The 13,025-nt window shown below is 36.1% G+C and overlaps 1 protein-coding gene across 10 annotated transcripts in view; it reads left to right on the plus strand.

Moving 5' to 3' along the window:
• The first annotated feature begins 3,015 nt into the window (after positions 1 to 3,015).
• LOC113237605 (serine/arginine repetitive matrix protein 4) overlaps positions 3,016 to 13,025 on the plus strand; it is a 46,311-nt gene continuing 36,301 nt past the window's right edge. For 3 of the 10 annotated variants that reach the window (XM_026474186.1, XM_026474189.1, XM_026474185.1), the window contains exons 1-3: positions 3,017 to 3,043; positions 3,219 to 3,474; positions 10,621 to 10,725. In XM_026474186.1, the coding sequence (XP_026329971.1) occupies positions 3,236 to 3,474; positions 10,621 to 10,725 (344 nt within the window). In that variant the 5' untranslated portion in view covers positions 3,017 to 3,043; positions 3,219 to 3,235. Of the gene's footprint in view, positions 3,044 to 3,214; positions 3,475 to 10,395; positions 10,425 to 10,620; positions 10,726 to 13,025 lie in introns of those variants that run through there. The other 7 variants (XM_026474183.1, XM_026474193.1, XM_026474188.1 and 4 more) reach the window with 6 other exon arrangements.

The raw sequence follows: 13,025 nt of genomic DNA on the forward strand, positions 1-13,025 counted from the left end.
AACCGGGCCCCCTAACCTGCCCCAGCAGGCCCCCAACCGGCCCCCAACCGGCCTCCTAACCTGCCCCCAGCAGGCCCCCAACAGGCCGCCACAACCAACGCCCTAACTCACCCCCATATGCCTTATAAATTTATCATAATTGTCAGTTTTAATTGTTAATTGTTAATCAAAAACATTGAAAAGATTGAAAATTGATTAATTGTTAATTGTAGATATTTGCGATTAACGATTGATCAATTGTTAGTTGCGAGAACCGCAATTAACAATTGATTAATTGTTAATTGCGGTTCTCGCAACTAACAATTGATCAATCGTTCATTGCTGTTTCGCAATTGACAATTAATCAATTGTCAATCTTTAATTGCCAGAACAATTAAATTTTGCCCTACACTGGTATGAACAGGTGCGTTGGAGTTGTCACGTGACCAAGTCGTAGCCTACAAATAATGGAGGTAGTTTTTTCGTCAAATTTCATCTTGCTTTTGGAGGTATCTGTCAGCCAGCCATGTCTCGAATAAATATCGTTTCGGTAGGTTTACAGATCATGGCTATAATTCTCGTAATAATGTATGTCCCCGTTTCGAACAGCTTCGTTTGCCAGCCTGTCAGCTTTTTCCTTTTTCATTGCCAGCGATGCCCGCAAGTCTCGGCATCCAGGCAAGCGACGGCGTTGCCCAAGAAGCTTTCGTAGCCCTACAACAAGCATTGGAAGAGGAGATTTCTGCTTTTAAAAATAACAGGCGCTTGTATACGGCTTTTAAAGGGAAACCACGATAGAATCTGTAAAGCGCTTTGCGGTGGCTATTAGGCTTGTATAGTGCATGAACTACGAACTATTAGGAATATATTCTCGACACTGACCGACATGAACTAGTTCGTCTTGGACGGTTTTAATAGTTCATCGTTATTTTTAGTTCAGGAGGAACTAGGAACTGTCTGCGTTGTTAGTTCACCTGTCTTTTATTCAGAAGGAACGGTGCGAGTGGGACAAATAGCGATCTTTCACTGCTTTTAGTACAAGTTCGAGTGGGATACATGATTGAACGTCGCCAGCTCGTTCTTAGTCTCTAATACGTATCTATATTATTTATATGTACATTCAAACTTGCGAAAAAGTAATATTTTTTGGTAGGTGTGGTAGGTATCTGTATGTATAATATCGACTTACGTGTACAAGTATATGAAATAGTTGTATCTACATATTGATTTAAACACGCCATTTTAACTAAAATTCTTATTTTGTAAAAAAAATAGGATATTTAGTTAGAATGACGGTCTTTAAACCTGTAAAATACGAAGGAAACCAAATAGTACCGATTCCATACAAATTGTGTTTTTAAATATTTAACCGTTAACCATAGTCGTGGAAAAAAATAACGCTTCTATAGTCGTGGGTCCAATGGACACATGCATTTTGGAATGGAGATAAAATAGAAAGTATACATACATAATATTTTTTTATTCAAAGTATTATTTGAACTTTAACGAATGTTGTGTTGTATAAAATTAACGGTAGAAATATATATATCAATATCTATTCATATAAGTCGTAATTTTCTTAATCTAAAACCAGCTCAACTAAGAACAATCAATAAAAAAATTAAACAAATATCAATATCCACAAACAAACTTTTTCTTACATTTGAAAATATATTGTTTTACAAAAATGAAATTAAGTGTCTCCTCGTAAAAAAAACTGACATTAGTGCAACTTAACCTAATTAAAAACATGAATAGCACACAGTTTTCACATATGTCATGTAAATAGGCAGATCATGTAAGGTTCACATAAAGGTTCGGTGGCTCCTTTCTCTGCCGCACGGTTGACAAATGGAACTCCCTTCCGGCACATGTCTTCCCTCCCTCTTATGATATGGGGTCCTTCAAACGAGGCGTGAAGAGGCATATTGTAGGCAGGCAGGGTGGAGGCGGCTAGTGCAGTGAGGATTCCATCGCTGCACTAGGTTCCTTCGCGTTTGGATACCACTTTCCACTTAACATCAGGTGGAGTGGAGTCATTTGCCTGTCAGGTATAAAAAAAAAAACAAAAAAAAAAACTTTATTTTCATTAAATTTTCATTATCAGATGTTTCAGAACATTTCATGATCACTAATTGTGACAAAATCTTCGTCTTTATCTGAAAACTGTTGGTCATAATTTGAAATTATGGCATTGCGTGCAGATGTAGAATTTTCGCCGATTTCTTTCTCATCGCTGTCTAAATCAGTGTTCAACCAATGCTCTAATATGTCTTCTTGAATTACTAAGATACTTTTTCGATTCGCCATGACTAGAAACTGAAATAAAAAAGAAAAATGGATAAAATATGTCACCCAAAAAACTTACGTATCTACGTACCGTGCCCACGTGTACGGGCCCACATGTAAACCATTATTCACGTTTGGAGCAGCGAGCAAAGCAAGTCCATCTCACAGTGTGCGCTTTGGCGTGACATCGGAAAGTACTAAGTTGTAGGAAGAGCTGTGTCGCCTACAGCGATTCCTACGCGAGTTTAAAGAACGAACTTGGGCCCATTGGACCCACGACTATAGTTAAGGGTTAACAGTGTAGTATTGACCTCATAATACTAGAAGTCCGTAGTAGTTCATGTGAATAAAATTACAAGCGTTCGTTCAATGTCCGAACAAGAACTAGACGAACTAACTAACTAAAGGGAACTAGATGAACTAAGTGAACTAGAAGAACCTAGTTCAGTTGACCGATTGAACTAGCTAGGATCGCTCCCTCTAGGGACCGATCAGGCACAAGTCTAGTGGCCATTTATTTTTTTCCATCCTCTATATTATGTGGCCATGCCACAGATAATAAATAAACATTACGAAATGAATGAATAGTTTTTGTCCAAATCAGCGCCATCTGTTGAATTTTTTTTTAAATATTCCATAGGTCTATAAGTGGTACCAACTTTGAAAGAAAAACCATTCATTCGCACGATTAAGTCGTTCATTCAAAATTCAATCCGTAAAAATAACCAAAATGGACGTGTGTTTTATTTTAGCTTGAGAAAAACAGCAAAACAAGGTAAAAATTACGTTATTTTATACAATTAGTATACTTTGTTTCAATTTTATATAATTTTTCCTATTAGACTATAAAAAATGTTTCGTATATTAGGTAATTAGTGGATTAAGGTATCAGTATCAAATTGCGCCTACCATGTACGATTCAATTGCATGAAATTGATTTCATATTTCAGCTAAGTAAACCGTCGAAATGTACAATGGTATTGGTCTCACCACTCCGAGGGGGTCGGGGACTAACGGCTATGTACAGCGAAACTGGGCTTCTGTGAGAAAAACCAAAGATTCGGTGAACTATCGCACTGAGGAGGAGATCGCAAAGTTGGATTCTGCATCGAATAAACAACCAAATAGGGAAATTCTGGACCATGAGAGGAAAAGGAAGATCGAAGTGAAATGTGCCGAGTTAGAGGACAGTTTGGAGGAGCAAGGGTGAGTATATTTACGCTTTCAGTTGAAGATATTGTTACTATATAGAATTCATGTTCGTTTTTGTTCAATATAGGCTGTGTGACGCAAGTTTTTTAGCACTACAGCGATAACTGATACAGTCGGCTTTGAAAAGGCTATTACGAAAGTTAGAACATATAGAATTTTAAGTATTATTTAGACCCGTGCTAAGGTACCACTAGGCAAACAAAGGTTTTGTTAAGCTCTTCAAATTTATTGTGACAACCAGTAAACAACCTATTAGCTAATGGATAAATTAATCATTATGTTATCTGATTTATAAAATCAACATTGTAATCTAAGAAAGAACAAGTGCTGCCACATTATCTATATCTGCCACCAAGCAGTAATATGACCATTACTGTGTTCTGGTTATGATGGATAAAAATGCTGGTTGAAACTACATGCACATGCATGTAGTATGTGCATGTAGTAGATTAGACAACTCTGCATCTCAGGGTGATTGATGCAACTGTTATAGGTAGGCCTGTCACTTATCACACCATAAAAAAAGGTCGGGTTATGAAAGTAGGGAGTGATTACCTTTTTTTTATTTTTTTATTACATAATGTACGAAGTTACAACTGTGGACAAAATCTATATCTAGATTATATTTAAGGTGGTGTTTTTTAAACCTCCTTAAACTGAATCACATGTACTTTTTTATTTTATATATTTTATTTGCTTTGGTGATATGGCATACATTCTCAATTTTCTGCATATAGATACTATATGATTTATTTGAAAAAGACTTGACCCCACATGACTTGTGTTTTATTTTTTTTTATTATTGTTTTTTATGATATCAAGACAAGGATATGACAGGGCGAACAACTAGTATGTCTGGTGATTAGTGACATACCTATCCTAAGCAGTTGCAGTGCCACTTGTAGCTTTAAATGTCAAATCTGAGGGCATTGCCACTAAACCTGTCACCTTGAAGCATGAAGTTGATAAGTTCCAAGTGCCTGTAATTTCACCAGCACGCACAGCATTCAAATCTGTAATATAGTAATAGTCACGTAACTACTTGGCGGCAGAAATAGGTTTGGTAATAGCTCTTCCCTGGACAAACTCTTTCACAAGTAGCTCCGCTGCTACAAAGAATTCTAACATATCTACCACTGTTTAATAAACCTTACATATTCTTAGGAAATGAAACTATTTTTCCAGATTTAAATAGCGTATATTTGTTTTTTCAAACAAACCGACGTTTCGGGCCCTTTACAGGTCCCATGGTCACGGTTGACTCAACCAACTCATGGTTCATTTCATATGTGTAACAATCGCGAAAACCTAAGAACTTGATACCTTACATATTCTTTTTTTGTAACATCAAGTGATGAGACGAACAAGTCGTACACGTGATGGTTAGCAACACGCCTGCCCATAACAGTTACAGTGCCACTCAGCTATAAACTGCAAAGATCTGAGTGGCACTACCACTGTGCAAGTCACCCTGAGACATAAGTTGACAAGTCCCATGGGCCTGTAATTTCACCAGCTAATATCTAATGAAACAGTATAGAACAGTGCAATATTAAAAAGCCGTAAAGTTTGCAAATAAATGTGTTTTATACAAATATATAATACATTTATTTGCAAACTTTACGGCTTTTTAAATTCGATTTATATTCTTAAATTACCAACTTACTGTTCCTACTTACATGTTCCTGCTATGACACAATGGTTAAACGCAAAAGAGGATGTTTTGCCTACACTACATCACATGTATATATTATTATTATTTATGTGTATGGATTAGTAAATAAGTGCAAACAATGTGTTGTTAAACAAAATGGTTATATCAGAATATAGACTCAGTCAGAATTTAGCATGGAGTTAGTACTTATTTTTGAATTGTTTATTTTTTACTTATAGGTAAACATTGCATCTACTTTTAAGTGAATTTGTTATTGAGGGTCGTAAATTGTTCCTGGAAGATAAATATAAAAAAATATTAAGCTGAAGCACACTACAGCAATGCACTATATGTGATAATAATTGGATTTGTTTGCCGTGTCGCTTCTAGCACAAATGCACAAAGCGGTACTGCCCGATACGGTGCGTATTGTTCGTCACCATCATCTCTCCCATTTAAATATTCAAAAATTATCTTTTAGGCTATGGGATAGGCGAGAGTCTAAAATAGATAAACGCAAATAATAATAATATATTGACTTTATTAAATAATTAATGAAATACTGAGTGTAAAATGCCTTGAAGATAGTTAAATCTTCTTCCTGTCACATAACTGAATAACCTCTAAAAAAATTACAAAACTGCAATACAAATTGCACACTTTTTGGAAAAGTCAATGAAGTTATCATCTGTAAGCCACCCACTCATTGAGACGAATTCAATGAACTCAAACAGGGTAGTTATGCTGTAAGGAGTCGAGGAGTGGGTACTCTGCAGACTGTCCCTGTTGCAGTATCAGGCCAAGGTTACCATATTATGCTAATATTGTATTGATTTCTGTGGTATAGCTAAATTTCAAGTCGGTTGAATAAGTGAAAGTAAAATATATATTAATTTTATGACTGACAACCTTACATTGACTGGAAAAGGAGCTAATAATCATTAAACGGCTGAGCAGATCTTCATGAAATATAACTAAGAACTACCCTGATTAAAATAGCCGTCAGATAAATAGAAGACGCTTTAAGATCTGTCCAGCCATTTGGGAGCTATATATATAGCCAGAGACAGACACGCAGTTATACACAAAAAAGACTTCAACATTTACGACTCCCTACTTTTTACATCCGAGGCGAGGGCTTAAAATCCAGTCTCAAGTCCAGAAACAAATGTTGTATTGTAGGTTTTTAATATCCTCAATGTTTTATATTCTGAAGGTCAAGATGTTTTTTATAGAATAGAATTATTTATTTCAGACCATGGTCCATAGTAATGTTAGTATTAGAGTAAATTCGAATAAAATCTTATGTGCTTTGGTTAGTAGTTACAAAATGACTTAATGCTAGAGAAAATACCACAGCTAGATCACTACCCTACGCGCGTGTAGTTGCCCCCAATGTTGTTGGTAGGGGCAGTCCAACCTGTTGTTTTTAGTATTTAATAGAGTCAGTGAAATAATCTTTATTTCATAGGTATACAAATTGCACTTGAAATCGTCATACAACTATAGACATAGTCTTAACCAGAATCGTAGCAATAAAGCCCCTTGTGAAAGAGTTCGTCCAGGGAAGTACTGCCCATAACCTTACCTATTTATGCCGCATAATGTGTGTATTACTGCGTTCCGGTTTTGAAGGGTAAGGGTGCTGGTGAAATTTCAGGCACGTGGGACTTGTCAACTTATGTTTCCGGGATACGGGCACAGTGACAATTTTTCAGATCTTTGCGATTTAAAACGAGTGGCTCTGCAACTGTGATGGACAGGCGTGTCGCTTATCATCACGCCCACGACTTGTTCGTCCGGTCACTTGGTATAATAAAAAAGCCCTAAATTTTATTTTTCGGGAAACCCAGACAACGTATTCCATTCGATTGCCATACGCATTACGCACGAGGAAGCAATGCGCTTCGTGCGAATGGGTGGTATCTTAACTACAAGGATGGAGTGTTCCAGCATTTGTAGTCGACCAACGGAGGAACGATGAAAGTGTCCAGAACACTTGCAGTGCCACTTAGAGCTTTAAATTGCAAAGTCTGACGGACACTGCCACTGCCCCCGTTACCCTGAGACGTAAGTTGACAAGCCTCATATGCCTGTAATTTCACCAGCACCCTTACCCTTTAAGACCGGAACACAGTAATGCTGACATTACTGCTTGGCGGCAGAAATAGGTAAGGAAATAGAAATAGGTAAATCGAAAAGTTCCTGCGCACACTCTCCGAATTATATCCGATAAAAACCGACAAGCAAGGTCACTTTTCAGAGTTGCTCGAAATTTTGTAGCTTCGACTCCACAAGAGAGTCGTTGCTAATAATAAGTCTCTTCAGAAGTGTGTAAGTTTTCACATTTGCTTTCCGACGGACTTTTTATTTAGGTCCCTGGTGTGTCACTGCACTAATTGTCCGAATACTCAATTATGAAAGTTCATTGTACGCATAATGGTTGCTCCTATAGATATCTAGAAGGGAACCGATGCGCATTACTGTCCTATGGGAATGTTATATCAAAATAGGTCTCTACATTCACTCATTGCGCCATGTGACGCACTAGACTTTCTGATAAAGCGAAAGAGATTAATGTGAGATAGCTTAATTCAGAATGCGAAACGCTTATGTTACTAATGTAAACTGATCACATGTAATTTCTCTTCTCTAGGGCGCATCAAAAAATTGAAGTCATGTTTTGGTGTATTTTTTATGAGTAGGAAAGTAGATAATAAATAATAGACAATGAACTATCACCATTATGATTATGAAGAATTCTCAAAATATCATATAGCTCAATCATTATTGTTATGATACGATAGAATAAACTGGCTGTTATAATTGATAGTACAGCCATGCTTTTCAATACAAATGCATATTAATATACAAAGATAAAAACCAGCTAAATGGTTCTCAAAATAGCTCGTCTATTTGGGCGTTCCAATTCATTTGGGCGCTTCATTTCATTTGGGCGCATTAGTTAATTTGGGCGCTTCAATTCATTTGAGCGCTTTCTAACAATATGTTTCTATGCCGACAAGTGTATTTTGTCATTTGAATGAATTACTAAAACTTGACACTACCTTTTTGAAGCGGGATTATTATTCTAATAAACAAAAAAATGCCACCAAGATATTACACGGTCCATAACAATGGTAAATGCGATAAATAATTAAGTTAACGTCAATATTTGCAGTTCACTGATTTGGCTCAGCGCCATTGCACGCCTCACAGCTATCAGCCTATTTGTTTTGATAATTTTCAACTTATTTATAGATCTGGTCTTGATGGGTGATGGTGTGGTCTGTACGACAGACTTTGCGAGGCAATGGTATAAATTATATCTAAGAGCAATCGGTTTAAAACTATAAAGTTTATGCACTACATAAAATACAAACAGCTTGACTATTATTATAAGAGGTTATGGTGATAACAACAATCTCATTTTCTTTTTTATCTCTTCGAATTTCCTACATATCACGGTTGCTTTCGGTCACGTGTTTGATTGCCCATCCTGGTAAATAGTCGTATCAAGAAAATTACAGATATGATAAAAAACAATATGCTGTTAGAATAGGTTTAGTCCCGAGAAGAATTTGTTCTGAATTTCTTTCTTCTTTTAATGTTTATTGACTGTTTTAGAATATAATATTTACTTCATATTATCAATATTACAACATTACAACTTAAAACATAATGTCAAAGGATAATAAGTGACGATCCATTATGGTATCTACGGCATACTCTATAAAGCCAATGCCAGCAGCGTATTCGGACGTATTTGCGGATTGTTTCCGAGCGATGGTACGCCAGTCTTACAGGGGGTCTAATCTCGTTCTTCGTCCTATTGTCGTTTGGTTTGGTGGATTATTATTTATTTGACAGTAATTGTTTGGGATGGATGTCGGACAGAGAAGAGGAGTAGACCCACTGGAAAGGAATAGTGGGTCGTGCGGAGCTCTTTTCGTGCACCCCTGTCGTTTACTAATAAAAACATTTAATTAAAATAAAACAAAATAGTATAATTAAGTTTTTTAAATGTCAGGACGTTTCACCACCCTGATATTAAATTGCTTTTTTGCGAAATTACTCCACTAGTTTGTTATAATTTTTAATACAAGGTCGAACACTTAAAAAAATGCATATTAAGTGTTCCATCTCTTTACTAATAATTATAACAAACCAGTGGAGTAATTTCACAAAAAAAATCATGGTAGATTTGAAATTAAATTTGCATGTAAATTCCCAAAAAATCAGAAGTACAAGCCCCAATTCGAACCCACAGCAGCTTGAGAGACGGTAGGTCAAACTATCAGACTATCACGCTTTTTTACAGCTCAAGATATTATTTGAACAATGCACTATTACTATATGACTGTTAGAACAGCGACAAAATTATGAGGCATAACCAATTTGGGCATAATTATAAATCCGCATGTTTTAACGCATAATATTAAATGCGCATAATTTTTAAATATACTCGTAAAATATTATGCGTGTTCATAATTCGGACCATAAAGCGTGTTTATATTTATACGCACAATTGTTACGCCACTTTAATTAGGTCTACAGAAACTGTGTGAATAAGATTATATTTCTTTAACGTATTTATGGAATGTTTTTAAAATAATTCTGTTCAATAATAACAGGTTTATATTACGTTTTATTAAAGAATTCCTCTTTGAATACAGTGCTCCATTCATAAATAACTTAATAATCGTGAGAAAATTTAAAGCTTTCTAATCCTAAGTAATTAATAATTATGTTTAAGTGCTCAAAGTTTTTACCCCATATCCTTGATATCATTTATCATTCAACCTGTAAAACTAAAAACTACCATTAAATTTCACATGTTCTTATAAAGTCACAAATTATCGATTTATGAATAACATAAAAAGTCTTAGTGTGTATATTTTTTTCTGAATAGCAAAGTTGACCCTCTGTTATGCATGTTATGACGATCGTTGGCACCCTCGTTTAGGGGAGGCGGCCTGCCCGTGCGCAAGTATAATCAATAATGCAACCGAGCGGGACTGAGTAGGGATTGATCCCTTAATAGTGTAGCCTACTTCCCAGGTTTCAGTCGCAATGCGCACGCCGTCGATTATTGTTTTCCTATGGAAATAAACGGACTCTAAAACGAGTCTCTTAAATCTACAAAGCAATGGTGCGAGACGCAGATGGGCTCGGATATAAAAAGTGAAAAACCAGAAAAGTTTTAGTCGCAAACCGCAAACGACACGTTGCTTATCGCAGAATTTTATTGTTTTCGTAAAGTAATTTCAACTCCCGGCGTAATGCATTGGTAGGTCTAGTTGAGCCCGCGTTGTGACGACACTCAATAGCTTGGGCATTTATTTTAAGATTTCAATACAATTCAGTTGTTCATTTCATACAGAGCTCTTAGGCAGTACGGGTGTATGTAACGAGAGTGTGAATGCCGCATGCGCGGGTGGTAGTTTTGTTATTATAATGAGTGTTTCGTTGGTGTGGCTACGCAGGTTGCCGAAGGAGGAGATCGCGGCGCGCGTGGCCGCTTTCCGTGCCAAACTCGCCGACACTGGAGCCAGCAAGGACGTGCCCAGAGACGAATTTGGGAGAGTTGCGTGAGTATTCCTACTTCTATCTTATCTGTCTCTACAATTTGGCTGAATTACGAACAACATCGAATACTTGTTTAGCTATTTGTATATTGTTGTACCTACCTACTTATTGAAATTGGATAATTTTATTACTAACATCAAACAAATTATGTGATTATACAATTGGTAAATAATATCCAGTTTAGGTACAATTCTATAAGATTGCGAGTTATGCATTGTAATATTTTTTACGTTTCTTGTTTATTATATTTGTCTATTCATACACATAAATATTATTAGTATAATAGAAACAGATTAAGTAATTATACGCATTTTTATATTGATAGTAACACAATTGGTTTGTTGTGTTACAGTGACCCGTTTTGGGGCTTAAGTTCTATAAGGATTCTAAATTACGCCCTTTATAACCGATTAGTAGTAAGCATGAAGTGAGAAATTAATTAAAACTCTTAATTTAGCCACAGAGCGACTTATTCGTAATTTCACGTCGGAAAATTCATTATTTACGCTTGTCAGGTTTAATAAAGTTCTCTTATCGCGAAACAAACGTACAATCTTAATCAGTACGCGAATTTTGGGATACTCATTTTAATACACGAATTGTTGTTTTGAGTTCTTTTCAAATTGTAATTTGGATCGGGGACAATCGGCCATTGTCGGGTGTTAGCGGAATTTGACGTCCGCACGGACATGAGCCCGTAATGATTGTCCAATAGGATTTCGATGTTTTTGACATATCTTCGATGAATAACAATAACTATATCCACACCTCGCTGCGGCTTTATCGTTGACTTTCTTGATCAATATAAACTGACCACGTACATCGGAACTGACACTGTGGCCACTATTAAGGAAATAATAATAATCCTATTGGATGTTTCAACATGTGGATAATGTGTACATCGTTGAACAACGTACGCTAGTACACGTTCCACACTAAAAAAAATGTTACTGTCATATTATGATGTCATCTGTAGTTTTAAGAATACTTCAAATCTGTCGTCCTTGCTTCCTACTGGAACGCGCCAACCGTGTCATTCTAAAGTTCAGACTTAAATATATAATATCCTGTATATTTCCGAAACCTAATCTGAATTTCTAAAGGGGTAACAAGTTCTAAAAAGGTTCCGGAAATATAAATTATATGACTTTCAATTATGAGCTTTCGTCTGGTTTTTAACCAATTGCAAGAAAAAGGAGGACGTTCTCAATTCGATTGTTTTTTTTTTGTTACGCGATTGCTATTTTATTTGTGATTTAGTCATTTGTGAACTGATTTTGATGATTTTTTTTTGTTGGACAGAGGGTACCTCAGTATTGGTCCCACTTAAATTTAAAGAAAGTATTCCACCGCTAAGGGTGGCAAACTAGGGGATAAATCCTGTTTCGCGCACTTCCCGTTAAGTGATTTCTAGAAAACATGACAAATAGATATATTCCAATAAAAAAGCCGATTTTTAAATAAATACTTATCAAGTTACATATTTGTATAATATTCACGACAGTTGAGCCTTAGCCTCGTTTTACGCATAGACGCAAACAGCAAAAGCGTGATTTATCATTGCTTTGATTGGAAACAATATGCATTGAATATAGCACCGTATAATGCCATTGTATTGTTTATGCAGTTATTATCTTTTCCTATACTATGTCAACGAAGCATAACGTAGTCAGTTGTAAATTTATTAGATTTCTTTTTTTGAATGAGCTATTTGCCAACCGACATCCACATGAACCAAAAACCCTTGTGACGTTATCATTCATCCTTCTCGGTCATGCGTCTTTCGTTCAGAAACAGCACCTATAACAACAAGCTTCGTTTACATTGACAAGAATGGGACTCCGTGCTGTAGCGTTTGACTTCAGCTTTTCTCGACCCCGGCCTTATTACTATGGCTCTTGAGTCGATATATCGTGTCTGTCTCCATTATCAGTCGTATCCGACTACTATCGTACTCAGCTTTCAAAAGCGATCATTCTACTTGCTTGTTTACATTTCGCACCTTTCAAGGAAGCCATTCTTCCTAAGTAGTAAGTAAAATAAGTGGAATAAGTTCTTTGGTTTTAGACATAATTCACTTGTTGCGAAAAGCTTGACCGGACTAACCAAATTTTTTTCTTTAAGCAATGTCAGTTGCGCTGATTTTGCTTAACAATACAACTGAAAGTAAATAAGATATAAAAAAACCGCTTATAGGGGGTTGTAGATCTCGTTTCACTCATTCCAGATATGTTAATAATTCAATTTCGCTAAAAATGTCGATTACTTTGTTTATGATAAGGACGGCAACGCTGATATTCTA

The sequence above is a fragment of the Hyposmocoma kahamanoa genome, unplaced genomic scaffold, assembly GCF_003589595.1.
Source record: "Hyposmocoma kahamanoa isolate Upper Pololo Valley unplaced genomic scaffold, ASM358959v1 93, whole genome shotgun sequence".
Taxonomy (NCBI): Eukaryota; Metazoa; Arthropoda; class Insecta; order Lepidoptera; family Cosmopterigidae; genus Hyposmocoma; species Hyposmocoma kahamanoa.